The sequence below is a fragment of the Caretta caretta genome, chromosome 1, assembly GCF_965140235.1.
Source record: "Caretta caretta isolate rCarCar2 chromosome 1, rCarCar1.hap1, whole genome shotgun sequence".
NCBI lineage: Eukaryota > Metazoa > Chordata > Testudines > Cheloniidae > Caretta > Caretta caretta.
The window spans coordinates 58,776,020-58,795,277 of record NC_134206.1 but is presented as its reverse complement, the minus strand read 5'-3'; the positions used below and the strand labels follow the sequence as shown (position 1 = coordinate 58,795,277).

Here is a 19,258-nt window from a genome sequence, read left to right as displayed (position 1 = left end):
TGTTCACCACACGGTCCAACAGGAAGTGCCAGCAGTTCTGCTCCCTGAGGGGTCACAGACCCGGCTCCATGACAGATGCCTTTCTGCTGAAGTGGTCTCATCACCTGTTCTCACCTTCCCTCCCATCCCATTAATCCATAAGGTGCTGACAAAGATCAAGATCAATACTTTAATAAAATATGTGTACTGCTTTCTCTCTCTATTAACATGTATGTAGATGTATAAAGTATGTTTCATCATTGGGCAACAACCAGTGAGATTTACAGTGAGCAACTACTCACTTCCTTGTCACTAGGCAACTTTAATGGTTGTTTAGTTTTAGAATGATATATATCGGTGAACGTAATTGTTGAGCAACTTTGGCTGGGAAAATAAGGAGAATGTAATAAAAAAGAGAGGGGTATGTGAGGAATGGGTAAACCAGTTTTGTTAATGTCCAGTGTGGGCTGTGAAATCAGTGTTCCAAGTAAATGCCACTTTGTGACAATGGCACAGTGAATTTGGTTCTACAAAGGGGTCTTTGTATGGGAAGGCTCGGAGGCCATGTTTCAGTTATTGGCCATTGAATAGGGGATTGTGGCTGCATAGGAGTTGTTGATATTTATGATAAAAATATTGTTAGGGATTCTTGCCTGGTCTGGTATGTTGTAAAAGGCAGCAAAGGAGGATAAGGGTGGAAAGATTGCTGTTTGACTATTGGTTTAAAGATTTATTTGGAGAACCAGACCAGCAGGATATTATCACTGTTCAGGCTGAACCTTTGAAATACAGTAAGCACAAACCACAAAACTTTGTGGGTAGGTGAATTACTGAGAATCCACGTACAAGTGTCAATATGTACAAGCATGTGAGGTTCCCACCCTGTTGCTCTAATATCCTGGAATCGACAGGCTACACTTCACTGCATACAATATATACAAGAAGTAGAGCTGGCCTACTAGTTTGCAGTGCCTACACATGCACCGCCTCTAGGAAATAGCTTAGATTTCCCGTTAGATCTCACAGATTCTGTGTATTAGTCGTCATCTTGATTTGCCGTTGTTCCTACAGCCCTAACCAGAAGTGAAGGGATAAATTCCAAACCCATTCAATGAACATAAGAAGGGGAAAACACACAATATATTGACAGGTTTCAGAGGAGCAGCGTGTTAGTCTGTATTCGCAAAAAGAAAAGGAGTACTTGTGGCACCTTAGAGACTAACCAATTTATTTGAGCATGAGCTTTCGTGAGCTACAGCTCACTTCATCGGATGCATACCGTGGAAACTGCAGAAGACATTATATACACAGAGACCATGAAACAATACCTCCTCCCACCCCACTCTCCTGCTGGTAATAGCTTATCTAAAGTGATCACTCTCCTTACAATGTGTATGATAATCAAGTTGGGCCATTTCCAGCACAAATCCAGGTTCTCTCACCCCCCCCCCTTTTTATTTTTTGTTTTTGGCGGGTGGGGGTGAGAAAACCTGGATTTGTGCTGGAAATGGCCCACCTTGATTTTCATACACATTGTAAGGAGAGTGGTCACTTTGGATGGGCTATTACCAGCAGGAGAGTGAGTTTGTGTGTGTGTGTGGGGGGGGGGGGGCAGAGGGTGAGAAAACCTGGATTTGTGCTGGAAATGGCCCACCTTGATTTTCATACACATTGTAAGGAGAGTGGTCACTTTGGATGGGCTATTACCAGCAGGAGAGTGAGTTTGTGTGTGTGTGGGGGGGGGGGGGCAGAGGGTGAGAAAACCTGGATTTGTGCTGGAAATGGCCCACCTGATGATCACTTTAGATAAGCTATTACAGCAGGAAAGTGGGGTGGGAGGAGGTATTGTTTCATGGTCTCTGTGTATATAATGTCTTCTGCAGTTTCCACAGTATGCATCCGATGAAGTGAGCTGTAGCTCACGAAAGCTTACGCTCATATACAATATATTAAAACTCTTATTGCCCATCTTGTGAAGACAAACTTTTATCTTTACATATAGGTGACTGATCTATTACTTTATTTACAATGCATAATAGTAACCCATGATAACTGTGCTAATATTAGCTTTGTAGGAGAAAATAACTTCTAAAACCAAACAGCAGGGAACAACTGCTTATCTACTTAATTTAATCTGAGTAAAAGCAAGGTATTATACAAACAATATGTCACAGGTGATAGTGTGAGTGTGTAACAATAATAATAAACTTGGTAAAATATCTGCCATTCAAATGTTTCATAGAAAATAGTGGTTGCAGTATTAGATAATACAATTATTTAAAATACTTAATGCAGATACAAAGGCAAGTTGACACTAAGATGTTAGGTGCCTCAGAAATAGATAGGCAGAAGAAAATTTTAAAAGGATAGGCAAGAAAAAAGATAGAATTTTAATAAAAATACCTGTCATATTGCCATGATTGCTGGTGTTACAGGCTGATATGCTTTTAATTAGTTAAACATGTTCTTTTTTATAAGGATCAGTTTTTGAGACAATGTTATTTACGCTGTGATCTAAAGCCTACTGAAGTTAATGGGAATCTTTCCATGGACTTCAATGAGCTTTAGAAGAGGGCCGTAAAGAGTGTTTGAAATATAAAAAGACAGATAGGCAATTTGTTCAGTGTTCACTCACTCACAACTTCCTGTAAAATTTTCCTTTTGGTTTGAATTTATTCTATATTTGGGCTCTTCAGAAGGTGATGAATTTTTTTTGAAAGTTTGAGGAAAATCATCTCCAACCCTTTCTGCGTTCTGCAAAGCTGAAAAAAATTGCATGCTTTCCTCTGTATATTATTATACAGCACCCCTTAGTTTAACTCAAATTAGAAACAGCCGAACTTTGAAATTTGTCATGTAAACTGGTTATTTTGGACTGCATACACAACTAAATTTAATAAACAGCTGGAAGGATAATCAAATTATGATTTATCAGCTGTTAATAATGCTTCTGAGCATGCTCAGTAGGCATCCACTAAGACTGATTTATTTCTAAACACAGCTGAAGAAGCCACTTTCCCACGTTTGAGACAGCACAATGCATATATTCTCTCTGCCTGGCATAACAGGGCTGATGCTCACATGTGCTGCTCACACAAATTAATTGAAGGAGATTCTAAGGTTTAGCCTACACAAGCTTTTGTAGCAGTATGAGTTGTGGTTAGGAGTATGATTTTTTTTTTAACTGAAATATTTATATTAATATATCCCCAGTGTGTGTGAAGTTATACTGGTATAAACATGCCTTATAAGAGTATAACGATTCCCATTCAGGAAGGAGAATAAATTACACTGATAAAAGGCACCTTTATACTGGTATAACTGCATCCTTACTAGGGATTTACTAATATAACTATTTTGGTTGAAAAGAAAAGTCACAGAGGGGCGATTGTATCACCTTCAATAGCATGAAACCTATTGAGGGGGTATAAAGAAAGTGGACACAGATTCACAATGTAAACTATCTAGGCAGCAGAGATATAGTGTAATGAAGACATCCTCCAAAAATGCTCATTAAAATAAAATTTGATCAAATAAAAAAAAATTCAGTTTGCTGAGTTTGTGTATTTTACAGCAGTTTTGTTGGTCAATTCCAGTGTTTTAACCACTATAGACCCAATTCACAGCTGCCCTGCACCTTGTATAGTTATTTACAAGGTAGAGTTAGTAACATTTTAACATACTTCGCACTGGTAGTATGAATAACTACACAAGAGGCCTGATACTCACTTATTCCATTCCTGCGCTTGTGGCTTTAACTCATGTTTCCATTCTCTGTATTCTGGGGTGTGGCAGATAGCCACCTCCTGGGCTGCTGCTAATTGCTGTGCTATTGAGGACTGAGATAAGAAGGCTGCATGAAAAGACAGCTGCCAGGTAGGCTGAGAACTTGTGAGGGGATTCAGAGTAACATCCCTGTTAGTCTGTATTCGCAAAAAGAAAAGGAGTACTTGTGGCACCTTAGAGACTAACCAATTTATTTGAGCGTACGCTTTCGTGAGCTGTAGCTCACTTCATCAGATGCATACTGTGGAAACTGCAGTTTCCACAGTATGCATCCGATGAAGTGAGCTGTAGCTCATGAAAGCTTATGCTCAAATAAATTGGTTAGTCTCTAAGGTGCCACAAGTCCTCCTTTCCTTCTTGTGAGGGGTGTTTCTCAGCAGCACATTGGTAGGAAGCTGCACAAGGAGCTTGCCTTCCCCTGAGAGAGTACTGGCGGAGGTAGTCCTGGGAAAGGACTGTGGACAGGTGGAGATAGAAAGCAACCCAGGGAAGCAGCAAGGAATTGTAAGGAGCAGGTTTTAGCTTCTTAAACACAGAATCCCTGGATTCTGCCAGAAGAGAAGGCAGGTGTGTGTTCTCCTACCCACCTGAGAAAAAGAGATATGAAAGCCTCTCTGAGGAAAAGGGGGCAAGAACTATAAAACTTAGCTTGGGACTGATGACCTGATATAGGGTCACTGGGCTTTTGCCCTGTGGGATTATTCTTTATTACCTGAGGAGGGGTGAGATTATAAATGACCTGTCCGGTGTTGTGAGAAGAAGCTGACTGTCACAGGGACAGACTGCTGGCTGGTGGGGAAACTGAGGTGGAGTCACTGCAACACCATGCCTGGCCATGAGAGAACATGTTGGCAGGTAAGTGACCTGTGACATGGAACCGTGAAGGAGCCTGCCCAACCCCTGAAGTGACTAGGGTTACCAGTTTTGGTTGGATGTTAGTGTTGCCAACTCTAGCTGAAGCTATTCTGGGAGTGACTTGGAGCAGTTTCAGAGCTGTTCCAACTTACATACTGCTTCCAAGGGGCCTTGGAAGTAGAGAATTCCTAGTTATGTCCCCAAATTCCACCCCTTACATGGAGATCTATGAACTGTGTTCACAGGGCCACTACACAGGGAGTATTCTCCAAGGGCCACTCCTGTCCACTCTAAAGCCCACTTCTGGTGCCAGAGCACTGTAATGGAGCCTTAGTAAATGAGAATCAACAACTATGCTACTAGGTAACAGAGAAGAGGGCCACAGCTAGGATTGCCAACATTGTATTTCAAATATAAGGGACTGTTTTTTAGCACCCCCACCCGTCTTTCTAATATCATTATTAATAATAATAAGCAGTACGCCCCCACATTCGCCAGAGGTATTTCATGCTGCTTTTTTGCAGCACTCAGCAACTCCTAATCTTGTTGTACAGGGATGAAGAAATCAGGGCTATCCCTTGTAATAAGGGACTGTTGGCAACCCTATATACAGCACTGAGATTTAAAAGGAGCCTAACAGAGTTAGGTGCTCATCTCCCATTGACATTCAATGGCAATTGGGCACCCCACTCCTTATGGCACCTTTGATAACGCCAGACTAGAACTGTAAGCCAAGCTAGGTGACGCGGTACCAGTGGCAACAGACAGGCCAGCTACATTAGCGCTCTCAGTATTGCTGACACGAGTGGAGCTCATCCCATTTGTCAAAAGTCAAAAGATTTGAAAACCTTCCCTAATATAGACGGTACTGAAATATCCATTTACATTTCCCGAGAACGGTTTCTAATGACTGCCAGTCTAACGTTTCAGACATGTTTGATTACTGAAAGCCCATATTTAGAAATGTGAGTGGCTGGGAGTTGCTGAACCACAGAGCTTTATTCAGCACTTTGTGTGAGAGATGAGATGGAATGCAACGTGAGAACAAATCCCAGTTCCTGAACTGACAAAATATTGTTAAGAAAATAAAAGCTGTACTATTTTGCTTACTTCCTCTTTCTTGCTGTTGGTTTTGTGTAAATGTTTCTGTTTTGTTTTCACCCTCGCTAGCAAGCTGCAAGTTTTGGATAGCTAAAAGCAGAAGAAGGAAGTGTCTTACTGAATTAACTGAAAGGAACAAGAACTGAGGTAGGACAAAGTTAAATTTATATATATATATAAATATATATTACTTTAGTCCTTTCCTTAAAAGTAGATCAAGACTATTCAAAATAAGAGTAGGAGGAATTTTAGTTATCGCCTGTTTCTTGCATGAAGTTTTGTAGTTGCTAGAAAAATTAAGCATCTACTCGATTCACGTATGTTAAAGCTAGTCTAAGGAGTTTTCCTTGAGAAGGGATATCCATGTAAGATTTTGTAATTAAAAATATTTTGGAAGATGAAAGATAATGAACTAATGAGAGATCTGACAAAGTGAATATCCTTTGCTTTGTACTAGCAACCAACTGCAGATTTTGTCAACTGTAATCTTGACAAATGTCCAATTTAATTCAGTACAATGTTAATTACAAATGAAATATAAATGAGTATGTTTTCGTAGTTCTGATCCTGAAAAGATACGTAGTAGGCCAGTGAATGGTGACTTGGTTGGCTGTTTAATGTTATTACATTGGGTTTTCTGACAATGCAATGGCTAATGCAAGTTATATAACGTTAATTAGGCTCCGTCCACACTGCGCACCTTACAACTGTGCTGACACAGCCGTGCCGTTGTAAGGTACACAGGGTAGCTGCTCTTTGTCGCCAGGACAGAGCTCTCCCACCGATGAAGCGCTGTCCACACCAGCACTTTTTGTTGTTAAAACTTTTGTCATTCAGGGGGGTGGGTTTTTTTCACATCCCTGAGCGATGACATAGCCTAAGTACTTGGCATAACTATTCTGATAGTTCTGAGAACTCACCCAAGAGCACATCCTATTCAGACGAAATATTTTTTAGCTAAACAGCAGATCATCTGTACTTCATATTTCATGTTGAGAAATTCATTTAGCAACGTGTACATTGTACTTCTGAAAAATTGAGCTCATGAGCCTACTTTGTAAGCAGCTCCCATTGACTTGTGTTGGAATTGTGGGTGCTCTGCACCTCTGAAAATCAGACCAGAAAACTTTATATTTACACATGTAATATGCATACCACTGTAACATACCCTATTCAGGAGTGTTCATTTCTATTAAAACATGGTGTGAAGTTATTTTCTCTTAAGTTCAGAAGTCTTCATATTGATAGTTATTTTATTGGATGCTTTAAAATCTACTCACCTACTTGAATAGGGGCTCGTGAATGGCTGAAGTCTGGGAAAGAGTTGTTTTAGTTTCTTTGCCTAATTTGTGTGTGTGGTGAGTGGGATCTATCATTGTTCGGTGTTTTTGTTTAGACTAATTCTGGTCTCACTAACATCAGTTTAAATCAGGGAATAACCACTTAAGCTAGTTGAAAATATTTTGGTGAAACATATTTTCACTAAAAAAAAAAAGCAATTTAGAGAACCCTGAAATTTTGCAAAATTGTGACTATTTTACCAAAATCTTTTGACAGAAAAACTTGGTTTGTTCTTATTTTAAATTTATGGTTTCATTCAGGGTTTTCCTGCAGCCTGTAACATGTTGACTGGCTGAGAGTACACTGGTACAGTTTAGCCACTTACCCCTCATGACTGAGGGTTTGTTCACGGCTGTGTCTGCAAGCAGAGAGAGCAGACTGGTTCTCTTTGCGTCAGTGGCTTTTTGGGAGGGTTCCCCAGCACAGCAGGTTACAGGTACTCTTTTTCTCTGAGCCCTACTGCTGTATGATGGAGTAATTATTGATTGCACGTCACCCCCAGAAAGCCTGGCTGCCTTTCCCTGTCCCCCCTGTTTTGTAAGATGAAAGAGGGACTGTATGCAGCAGTTGTCTGTCCCCAGAAAGAGAGAGGATTTTTTTCTGATCCTGCTGAGCAGTCTGAGAGTTGTGTTTGTGGATCTGGGAGATGTCTGCTTGTAGTCTGCAAAGCCGTGTCTTCCATGGAGCACTTCAGGGTGTGAAAAAGAAAGCAATCTTCCAGAAGTGGAATGCAGCATGAAGAGCCGCAGGTGGTGGTAGGGGAACCAGAAAACCACACTTTGCCTGAGGCAGACAACTCTGAAGAGGACTATTTCCATGGGGCACAGTCAACCACTCCGGGTGCAGGAAGAGCTAGTGAGGAGGAGAATGGTGCATCTCCAGTTAGTCCAGCACCACATGAGGTTAAGCCTCAGCAGCAGGGCACTGGCCAGAGACCATCAACATCCTCTGAAACCTTGTTCCACTATGCTGCTTCTGGAATGGATGTGGTCGATGCTGGTACTCACACTCCCAGGTGGGAGGAAAGTCACTGCCTCCATCTCTGCTGGGCATGGTTTCGATGGGAACGCTAAGGGGAAGGCGGTGCTCCCACACTGCATTTCTCTCAGCAGCAAAAGTCACCACCATCTACAATCCCCCACCCCCCTGCCCCCTGACAGCACCGGTGTCATTTGCTAACTCCTGAAAATGGAGGATGAGTCTGGGTGTGACCCAAAAGGATGGGGATATCAGGGATGGTTAAAATCCATCAAGACCAATCACGGCGTGCACATGATGCAACCAGTTAGCCCAGAGCTTACAGAAAAGCAAACAACAGCAAACTCCAGAGCAGAGGCTGACTGCGACACCACCAATGTCTTCCATGACTTTGTCAGCTAAGTCCAGCAGCATCTCTCAACAGTACCTAGCGGATTGTATTCAGAGGGGGCAAAAACATGAATGCAACCACCCTGTGACTGTGAAACCTGACCACAGTGAGCAAGGATGCTGGCTGTGGACATTCTTCCTTTCTCCCATGTGGAGGGAGATGGCTTCAGACACTTTGTGGCTTCAGCTTCCCCCCGGTGGCCGATCCCTAGCTGCACTTCCTGGCGTAAGAGGAAGTGCCAGATCTGTGTGCTGCTATGAGAAGTACAGAATGGTGTAGCCTAGGTGGGCAAGTGCAGCAGAACACTACCGTGTGGACCAGTGGTCAGACAACTTCCTACGTGGCTGTTATGGCCCACTGGGTGAGCAGCAGTAGCAGGGAGACTAGCATCAACCCTGGCACATGTACCCTCACTCGCAGCATGCCATGCTTTTGATGCCCGGGTTTGAGAAGCAGCACACCTTCTGGAACAGTGTGCTGGATGCAGTGTGCTGTCATGGGCGGTGTGCGAACCGCTGGTTCGGGGAGGCTAGCCCCAAGCCCCGCCCCTGCCACCTGAGGCCCTGCCCCTTCTGCATCCCCCAGTGCAAAGCCTCCCCCCAGCTTCTGGCCCCCTCCCCATGCTAGTACCCCCAGACCCCAAGCACCGGGAGGGTAGGTGGCGCGGCTCCAGCCCGAGCCAGGGCCACGGCACAGAGGGGAAGAGCCACAGAGTGGGAAGCAGCTGGAAGAGACACTGGAGGTGGAGCATAGGCGGGGCCACAGTTGGTTGTTTGGGGAGGCTCAGCCTCCCCCAGACTATGATACCCGCCGCCCATGTGTGCTGTCATAGAGGGGTGGCTAAGGCCCCCTCCAACTTCTTTGCTGTGACTGTGGCAATGAACTACGGAGTAAATTATGTGGTGTAGGATGGTGACTTCCAGCATGTCCCTTGCCTCACTTGCTGCTGCAGTCTGATAGAGGGAATTTCTGGAGGAGGGATGCAGAGTTGCAGGCACTGTCTCAGTGGCCAGTAAGCTATGTGGTCACTTCAGACAGTCCTATGAAGTGTGCCACAACCTTAAAGACCAGCAGGAGTCACTAAAACTGTCATCCCCCAGTTGGAACACTCCCTTTTACATGCTGGAACAGCTCTACGGGCAGCCTGCAAGCATTCTGCGTCCATAAAGTTGAGGCAAGTGTAACCCACATAACCTCCTGGGTGTGGTGCTCTGTCCCCTCTGGAGGCACTGAGATCACTTAGAGATGAATAGGAGTACTTGTGGCACCTTAGAGACTAACCAATTTATTTGAGCATGAGCTTATGCAGTAGAGGCTCATGCATTTAGCTCAGAAGTCCCAGTTTCAATCCCAACAACCGGGGTCTGTCAGTGTTACACAAGCACAGACACACACTTACCTCCATTTGGCACCATCCTACTGGCAGGTCAGGAAGAAGCTAGCTGACTTCCTACGGCACACTGACCTCACAACTAGACAGTGAGGATGACACAAGAATCAGCCAAGTAATTCCCTCGCTGTGCCTGCTCTGGGGAGAGAACTGAGATGCACGCAGATCTACTTCCAGGAATGGGATGACATCACTGGTGAATCACCAGTGCAGGATATGCTGACTACTCTTCTGGGAAATTATCATCTTCAAGGCATCAGGGAAGAGTGCTGCTGGGTGATAACATCTCTAAACCCCCTGATTCAGGGGTTTCTTCCTGTGAGCAGAGAATGAGGAAAGAATATGGCATTTGAAAAACAGACTGATGGAGATAGCTAAAGTCTGCTCTGCTGAGTTTTTCATTTGCTGGAGCTGGAGAAGTGGTGTTGTGAGGAAACAAGCCTTTCTCTCCAGTTATGTAATTTTTTTCTTCCCAAGTACTATGAAAACCGTAACAAGTTTTGCAGGACACTTGGTTTTACTGTTTCACGTTCACAGAATAAATCCACGTGTAGCTTTTCATAATTCCCCTCACATTGGTCTAGCTCTGGCTTCAGTGTAGAAGCCACACTGTAGGTGGGTGAAATGTGTGTATGTGGCATTTGCATGGATCTTAAGGGGGAATACTGGGAAGAGTTTGGATCAGTTCTACTATACCTGTAAGTGAGCCCACAAATCAATACTAGAAGTTATGCTGTTTGCTGGAATGGCTACCTTTATGCGTTTCTATAACTTAACTCTAGCATGAGGATAGATTATTGACTTACTTCCCAAGCCCCAGTGTGGAGGGCCACACACAAGCAGTGTGTGCTTGTCTGCCCTTTACCCTTTGACTTTCTGGCTTCAGTAACCCTCCCAGGAGCCGAAACTCCCACGGGCATAGCTCTGTGCTGTTGGAGCACAAAAACCTTCCCAATGTCCGCAGGGAAAGGAGTAAAAGTTAGGGATGATAAAAATTCCCATTTGTAGTTATGGAAAACGCTGTCACAAACAAGTTTCAGAGTAAAAGCCGTGTTAGTCTGTATTCGCAAAAAGAAAAGGAGTACTTGTGGCACCTTAGAGATTAACCAATTTATTTGAGCATAAGCTTTCGTGAGCTACAGCTCACTTCATCGCATCTGATGAAGTGAGCTGTAGCTCATGAAAGCTTATGCTCAAATAAATTGGTTAGTCTCTAAGGTGCCACAAGTACTCCTTTTCTTTTTGTTCTAAACAAAACAACCTTTGTTAGGAAATGAGTAAACGACTCCGGAACAGGTTTCAGAGGAACAGCCGTGTTAGTCTGAAATAGCCCGACTTGATTATGTAAAGAGTTGTCACTTTGGATGGGCTAGCACCAGCAGGAGAGTGAATTTGTGTGGGGGGGTGGAGGGTGAGAAAACCTGGCTTTGTGCTGGAAATGGCCCACCTGTTGATCACTTTAGATAAGCTATTACCAGCAGGACAGTGGGGTGGGAGGAGGTATTGTTTCATATTCTCTGTGTGTATATAAAGTCTGCTGCAGTTTCCACGGTATACATCTGATGAAGTGAGCTGTAGCTCACGAAAGCTCATGCTCAAATAAATTGGTTAGTCTCTAAGGTGCCACAAGGACTCCGGAACAGTGACTTTAGAATATCTTTAGGTGCATAGCAAAGAAGTTCTCGAGTACACCCCCAACCAACACTCAAGGCAGAAGGCTGAGGAATTGCATAGCATGATGGTGCCTCCTATAACAGGTGTGTGTGTTTGGGGAGGCCCAGCATTCAGTAGTGGTGTTATGGGCCTGCTCCCCAAGTAACAACACCATAACAAAGCTAATAACTAATGGATAAAGGTTTGAGGGCCCCTTTATTTCCCTTCCTCATTCTGTGGATCTGAAGGCAGGTTGGCCCTGGACTCTAAGGCTGCAGCATGGTCCAGAATCAGGGTGATGGCCCCAGCCTGCCACTGGAAGAACTCCTTCTCCAGCTGGGAATGGAGGTGATCTTGGCCATCCTCTGCCTGCTTCTGTGACACAGCTGCAGTCTGGCCTCAGACTAGAACTGCTGTCAGTCCCAAGCTGCAGTGGAGAGCAGCTCAGCCACGTGCTCCCTTGCTGCTTGCAGGCCCAGCCATGCCCAGTCCCACTCCTCCAAAGTAGGAGCCAGGTGAGGAGTGTGGGCTTCACCAGCAAGGCAGCTGGTGCTGGGGCAGTGGCCCAACTCTGGTGCAGAACAGCATGGGGCTAGCAGCAATGGGTGGGAGGGGTTGGGTTTCACCCCCAGCACCTCCTAGGTGCTGCCACCTCAAATGGGCCTACAAAGCTGTGGTCCCTGATTTCCTCTCCTAGTGCACCAAGGAATCACTGTCATTGTGGTGACAAACAGCCACATGCAGCTGCCCTGAAACACCATGAAATGTAAGATTAAATATCTGAAACTGTGAAATTCAAGATTTTAAAAAAATGCGATGACAGTGAAATGTACCAAAATGGACCATGAATTTGGTAGGGCCCTACCTATCATTGCTTTATGTATGTGAAAGATTTTTAAAGACAGCTCCCTCTCTCTTCCCTTTCCTGTGTGAAATGACTAATTAATATCAAAATAACCACTAGGGCACTTCCTGTTTCAGGTCAAAATGTTTTGGTATTTCCATTCTGCAAGAAATTTTGGGTTTTTGCCCCATTTCAGAACAAAACTTCAGGAAACTGCAAGGTTTATTTATTTATTGTGGAAAAGAAATGCCATTTTTCAGCCAACTCTAATAACTATGATGAAATCAAGTGAGTTACATTGATGTGACTATGGCAGAGTCAGGATCTCTATTTTTAATGACTTTTCAAAGGTTCCTAGAGCCTTGTATAGGCATTTTTATGCATCTAAGTCTAAAGAATTAAAAAGCAGATAAGAGAGGTCCCTGTGCAGACGGTGCACAACCACCAGCAGTGCTGCCTAGTGGTCAGGTGGTAGTTGGCAGAACATCTCCCCATTTAAGCACATTCCTGTCCTTCAGAACCCTTATCCCAAGAGTTTCCAGTCCTCCCCTATAGCCCTGGTGCTTTGAGAGCTGGGTCCTTGAACAGCCAATCTTTTCCAGCTGGCCTCTCGCCAGAGGTGAAGGCTCTTCTTGTTGTATTGTCCACTCAGAGTGGGTAGGGGAACCCAGGTCCACCTTCTTCTCCATGCTCCAGTCCTGGGCACAATGGTGGGCAGATTGTGGTGCCAAGCCACTTCCTACCCCAGTCTCCCCAGACCACTTCCTACCCCAGTCTCCTTCAGCTTCCGAGAGTAAATCACTCAATCAAGGTTCTGACCCTCACACTCCATCCCCTGCTTCTTCTTTGTGGGTGTGCACAGGGCCACTTTGTCAGGTCCTGGGCAATGAGCTCCTGGGTGATCTTTCCTCTCAGATCAGCCATCCACTCCCTACCTCCGAACTGGTCTGCTCCCCTTTTTAAAGCCATGCTTCCAGCTTGTGTGTGGGACCAGAGCTGATTCTTAAACCCTTGCTCTCCAGTGTCAGATTTGTATATCACATCACACCCCCATATTTATTTCAGAAATGCTTTAGTGATATGACTGTGAGTTCATCCAGAGTTTACTAGAGTTTACAGAGTTTACTTGGATTATTAAGGGCCCGGTTCAGCTCTCATTGAAGTCAATGGAATGACTTCAGTGAGAGTTGGATTGAGACCTAAGGAAGGAGAATGTCCCATAATGTGCATAAACCCTAATCTGCACTAGTATTTGTCCCTGAGGCTTTCTTTGACACTTAAAAGCATCAGATAATTAGGTGAGCCTGAGTGCAGAATCACTGCCAGCTCCTACAAGCTGGTTCCATTATTATAGACAATTATCTAGTATCCTAAAAGCCAGCTGGCACAGGAGGGCTCAGCAATGGAAACAAGTCTTTGTGGTCGGGGGGGGGGCTAATTTTGTCCAGACTTGGTACCTGCCCAAAGAGGAGTATTTTGGGAGATGCTGAGCAAAAATACTTCAGCCATCTCAAATACGAAAGGGTGAAGTGACCCATTTCCCCATGACTGATCAACCAACCAAAATATCCCGTAGCTTTTATTTATTTAAAAACACTGCTGTAGTGCCAAATCAGCTGGGGAAAGGAAGCTGCAATTTAATCATAGAATATCAGGGTTGGAAGGGACCTCAGGTGGTCATCTAGTCCAACCCCTGCTCAAAGCAGGACCAATCCCCAACTAAATCATCCCAGCCAGGGCTTTGTCAAGCCTGACCTTAAAAACATTTAAGGAAGGAGATTCTACCACCTCCCTAGGTAACGCATTCCAGTGTTTCATCACCCTCTTAGTGAAAAAGTTTTTCCTAATATCCACCCTAAACCTCCCCCACTGCAACTTGAGACCATTACTCCTCGTTCTGTCATCAGCTACCACTGAGAACAGTCTAGAGACATCCTCTTTGGAACCCCCTTTCAGGTAGTTGAAAGCAGCTATCAAATCACCCTTACTCTTCTCTTCTGCAGACTAAACAATCCTAGTTCCCTCAGCCTCTCCTCATAAATCATGTGTTCCAGTCCCCTAATCATTTTTGTTGCCCTCCGCTGGACGTTCTCCAATTTTTCCATATCCTTCTTGTAGTGTGGGGCCAAAAACTGGACACAGTACTCCAGATGAGGCCTCGCCAATGTTGAATAGAGGGGAACGATCACGTCCCTCAATATGCTGGCAATGCCCCTACGTATACATCCCAAAATGCCATTGGCCTTCTTGGCAACAAGGGCACACTGTTGACTCATATCCAGCTTCTCGTCCACTGTAACCCCTAGGTCCTTTTCTGCAGAACTGTTGCCGAGCCATTCGGTCCCTAGTCTGTAGCAGTGCATGGGGTTCTTCCGTCCTAAGTGCAGGACTCTGCACTTGTCCTTGTTGAACCTCATCAGATTTCTTTTGGCCCAATCCTCTGATTTGTCTAGGTACTTCTGGATCCTATCCCTACCCTCCAGCATATCTACCTCTCCCCCAGTTTAGTGTCATCTGAAAACTTGCTGAGGGTGTAATCCACACCATCCTCCAGATCATTTATGAAGATATTGAACAAAACCGGCCCCAGGACCGACCCTTGGGGCACTCCCCTTGATACCGGCTGCCAACTAGACGTGGAGCCATTGATCACTACCTGTTGAGCCCAACAATCTAGCCAACTTTCTACCCACCTTGTAGTGCATCCATCCAGCTCTTACTTCTTTAACTTGCTGGCAAGAATACTTTGGGAGACCGTGTCAAAAGATTTGCTAAACTCAAGGAACAACACATCCACCGCTTTCCCCTCATCCACAGAGCCAGTTTTCTCGTCATAGAAGGCAATTAGATTAGTCAGGCATGACTTGCCCTTGGTGAATCCATGCTGACTGTTTCTGATCACTTTCCTCTCCTCTAAGTGCTTCAGAATTGATTCCTTGAGGACCTGCTCCATGATTTTTCCAGGGACTGAGGTGAGGCTGACTGGCCTGTAGTTCCCAGGATACTCCTCCTTCCCTTTTTTAAAGATGGAAGGGATGGGATTAGTAGGGAAATAGCCCTTAGTGAGAAACTGTTCCAGTGAACACTGGTTTTTATTTGATTGGATTATGACATATTAAAAAATCACTCTGCACATGTACAATACAAATCCTAATGAGAAAATTCTATAGAACTGTGAAGTGTGCAGCTATGGACAGCCACTCTGTTCACATGTGAGTGGCTGATTTCTGGCAGCTGAGCACTTAATTCTTTGGAGAAGTGAATGAGGCAAGGGCGTCATGTTCACTGTGCTCATTAAGACAATGAAAAATACAGAATAAAGATATATCAGTAACAGGAAGGAGGGAAGGGAAGGAGGCATAAAATCAAGAGAAACTTTTAAAATGATTTAACATGATTTGACAGCAAAATTTCAGTTATTAAAAATACACAAGTTTTGGATACATTGCATAAAAACAAGGCTGGCCATGTTCTACTGGAATTCCTATAGCTAGAACACACACCTCTGCTCACGAGAGGGAAGAAGTGGTAAAATATAAGGGACTACATAAAAGTTAATACAGAAACTGGTTGACAAACTTCAAGTGAAATATGTTCCTGTTGGAAAATGGGATTTTGTCAATTTTCCATGGGGGAAAAATATCAACTTCAGCATAATCTTCTATCAGAAAAATCTCTGTGTAAAACACTTGGGTTTGGGCGAACCCATTATCCACTTGAGCTGATATTACACCTTCTAGGAGTTGTAGTTCTGGCTCCCTCATGTTCTGAATCTTCGATAGGGACCATGCTCCCTGGCAAGACTGCATCTTCCATTATGCACCACAGTCCTTGTCCCTGTGGTTGAATCACTGCAGAGTATCCTGTGAGTCCCATGGGACTCTGCCACAGCGGGAGATTGTGGTGCATTGTGGAAGTAAGCTTCATAGCAGAGAATGGAGCCATGACAGACCTGGAATGGCAAAGCCTATTAAGCACCATGGCAGTAAAAGTGAACACAGAGATTAACATCAACCCCAAACAAAATATTTTGAGATTTAAAAATAGAAATGTTTTGGAACTTTTCATGCCACAGAAAAGTTTTGATATTGACTTTTGCTTTTGTCCTGAATTGGAGTGAAATCTCCAAATATCAGAATTTCCCATGGAATGGAAATTCCATTTTTGATCAGCTCTAGTTATTACCAATGTTGCATCTGCCAGTCTGACTCAAGATCGCCCATCCACAAAATGACCAGTGATCACTTGCTTAGTTTGCATGATCAAAGAAGAGGACAGGATCAGGTGCTGCAGCTGTAGGCCCTGCACTCACCTCCAGAAGACTGAAACTTGAAGCTTTTACTTGAAACTTTAGCTTTTATATTGCCAGGCAGTATGCACTACCCATAAACTGCAATAACAACGATACTTAGCATATATAGCACTTCACATGTTGAAGTTCAATACAAACATTAACTGATCTATATTCACTGGGGCATGGTGAATAGTTATTAATTTAACTAGCTTTTATTTTTCCACTGCTATTTACAGCTTTTAACTTTCAGTCAAATGGTTACAATGCTGAACTTGAGGGATGACATGGTATACATTTCGTAACAGCTTTTTTTATTTTCAGGAAGTCCGAAGACCTCACACTTGATTGAGTTAGTTTCAGAGATGAGACAAATTGGCAGCTTCAACAACATGTCAGACTCGGACAACAACACTGACAACTTCAAGTATGCTGTTTATCCCACAATATATCTCACAATATTTGCCTTGGGTGCCTTTGGAAATGGCCTTTCCGTATATGTTTTCCTGAAGCTTTACAGGAAAAAGATTTCAGTGAATGTTTTCATGCTGAACTTGGCTATTTCAGACCTCCTGTTTGTTTGGACTTTACCCTTCCGGGCCACCTACTACCTGATGAAATCTGATTGGGTATTTGGGGATATATTTTGCAGGATTGTGTCTTATAGCTTGTATGTCAATATGTACTGCAGCATTTACTTTCTAACTGCGCTGAGCATTGTTCGTTTTGTGGCTATTGTTCATCCTTTCAAACATTTGAAACTAACCGCCGTCAAGTATCCTAGAATCATATGTGCGGTGATATGGGGTTCTGTGATGACAGCTAGCAGCGTGCTGCTGTTCAGTGGAAACACCAGTCCGGAGTACCCAGAAAAGTGCCTAGATCTCCAAAGAGAAAGCATTCAGAAACTGCTCACGCTGAACTATGTTGTCCTGGTAGTGGGCTTCATCCTCCCATTTTGCACAATAATTTGCTGCTATGTGCTTGTGATCAAAACTTTGCTTAAGCCCAGGGCTCCAAAAGCAAAGATAAGAGCCTCTCATAAGAAGGCAGTGTCAACGACCGTCATCACTTTATTCATGTTTCTGCTTTGTTTCCTGCCATATCACATACTAAGAACTGTCTACTTGGTTAAAAGCGATGAGGACAACTTGAGCAAGTTGCTGACTAAAGGAGCAGTCATCGCTCATTGCCTCGCTGCAGTGAATAGTTGCCTAGATCCTGTACTCTATTACTTTGCTGGAGAAAACTTCAAAGAGAGACTCAAAAGTATATATAAAAGGTAGCGGATGAAGAATCAAATGGACATTCCTTATTGGGAGTATTTTCTCGTGATCAAACCCCAGGACTGGAGGTGGAAAGATCATGGGTCTTTTAATCTATGCCACTGACTTGCCATGTGACCTGGGGTGAATCACGTAACTCTGTGCCTCTATTTCCCAATCTGTAAAGTGGGGCTATTCAGAGTGGATAGTATCTCAGAACACTTTGTGAATTTTCTTCACAAACGGTTGTAAAGGGGTCCAAGATCCCACCCTGAGATCCTGCCTATTTCTCTTCCACCTAGTAAAAACCAGCTAAACAGAGGCTTTTGTCCTTAAAGAGCCCTCTACTCCAGAGGACTTCATTTATTGGTAACACAAACTGACAAAATAAACCTTTAATTTTGGGAAACAGCCTGGGTCTCTAGTTTTGTCATCTCCAAACTCCTGCTTTTCTCTCCCCAAAAGCACCCACAAGCCCCTTGCATTCTGGATCCACCTGTCCCTCAAAACTGGGATTTCTGGTCTCTCCCTCAGAGTTGCCTCTCCATTGGCTACTCCAACTCCCAGCGCAGAGTCTGAATGCTTTTCAATACCCTGCTCCCTCCCTAGGCATTACCTTTAATTTCAGGCCTCTTTTCTTTAGTAACACCTCTTTTTTTTTTCCCTCTCTTTCTCATCCAGGGAGCATCCTTAGACTGCTCAGACATCCTTTTTATTGGGATCAGGTGCTGCATCACTAACTGGCCAATAAGCCACCACCAGGAATACCTAATTGCTCTCAGGTGGGGTTTAGGGGGCCATGGTAGGTCGGTTAAGCCTTGATTCACTTTGAAGGGCTACTTGCCTCAGGATAAAAGGGTGTGGAGAAACTTGGATGGATGATATTATAGAAATACAAAGTATTTTTCAATAACTACCACTGAGGTAGCTTATCAAAAAAATACAGTGGCTTTCAAATATATACCCATATAAACATTTCTGAATCTTCCTTTATTCCAGACACACTTTCTAAGATTTTCTCTAAGAAACATACTCTTAAAGAGTACCACAACAAACCATTTCTTTGCGACATTATATAAAGTAACGTGACTACTAAAACATAAGAGCAATATTCACACAGACACACACGGTGTTTTGTGATTCTTGTTTACACATGTCACCATTTTAGGTGACCCCTGCAATGTTTTTATGCTTCCCTTTGCTGGAAGTTAGCTGAAGAATTGGCCAGTTTGTGGAAGTTGCTTACCTAAAGATAGGCAGCTGAATCGATATTTAGGAGTCCAGGGCCAGACTTTTAAACTTATTTAAGCACAGATAAGTGCCTAATGGGATTTTCAAAAGCACCCACATGCCTAACTCTCACTTTTGAAAATCCACTAGACAT

The 19,258-nt window shown here is 43.8% G+C and overlaps 1 protein-coding gene across 1 annotated transcript; it reads left to right on the top strand.

Annotated features, from left to right (window-relative positions):
* Window positions 1-5,654: 5,654 nt before the first annotated feature.
* On the top strand, window positions 5,655-18,283 carry LOC125636674 (cysteinyl leukotriene receptor 2). The gene is made up of 2 exons (XM_048850179.2): window positions 5,655-5,868; window positions 16,934-18,283. The coding sequence occupies exon 2, from the start codon at window positions 16,975-16,977 to the stop codon at window positions 17,893-17,895; it is 921 nt and encodes a 306-aa protein (XP_048706136.2). The 5' UTR covers window positions 5,655-5,868; window positions 16,934-16,974; the 3' UTR covers window positions 17,896-18,283.
* Window positions 18,284-19,258: the final 975 nt, after the last annotated feature.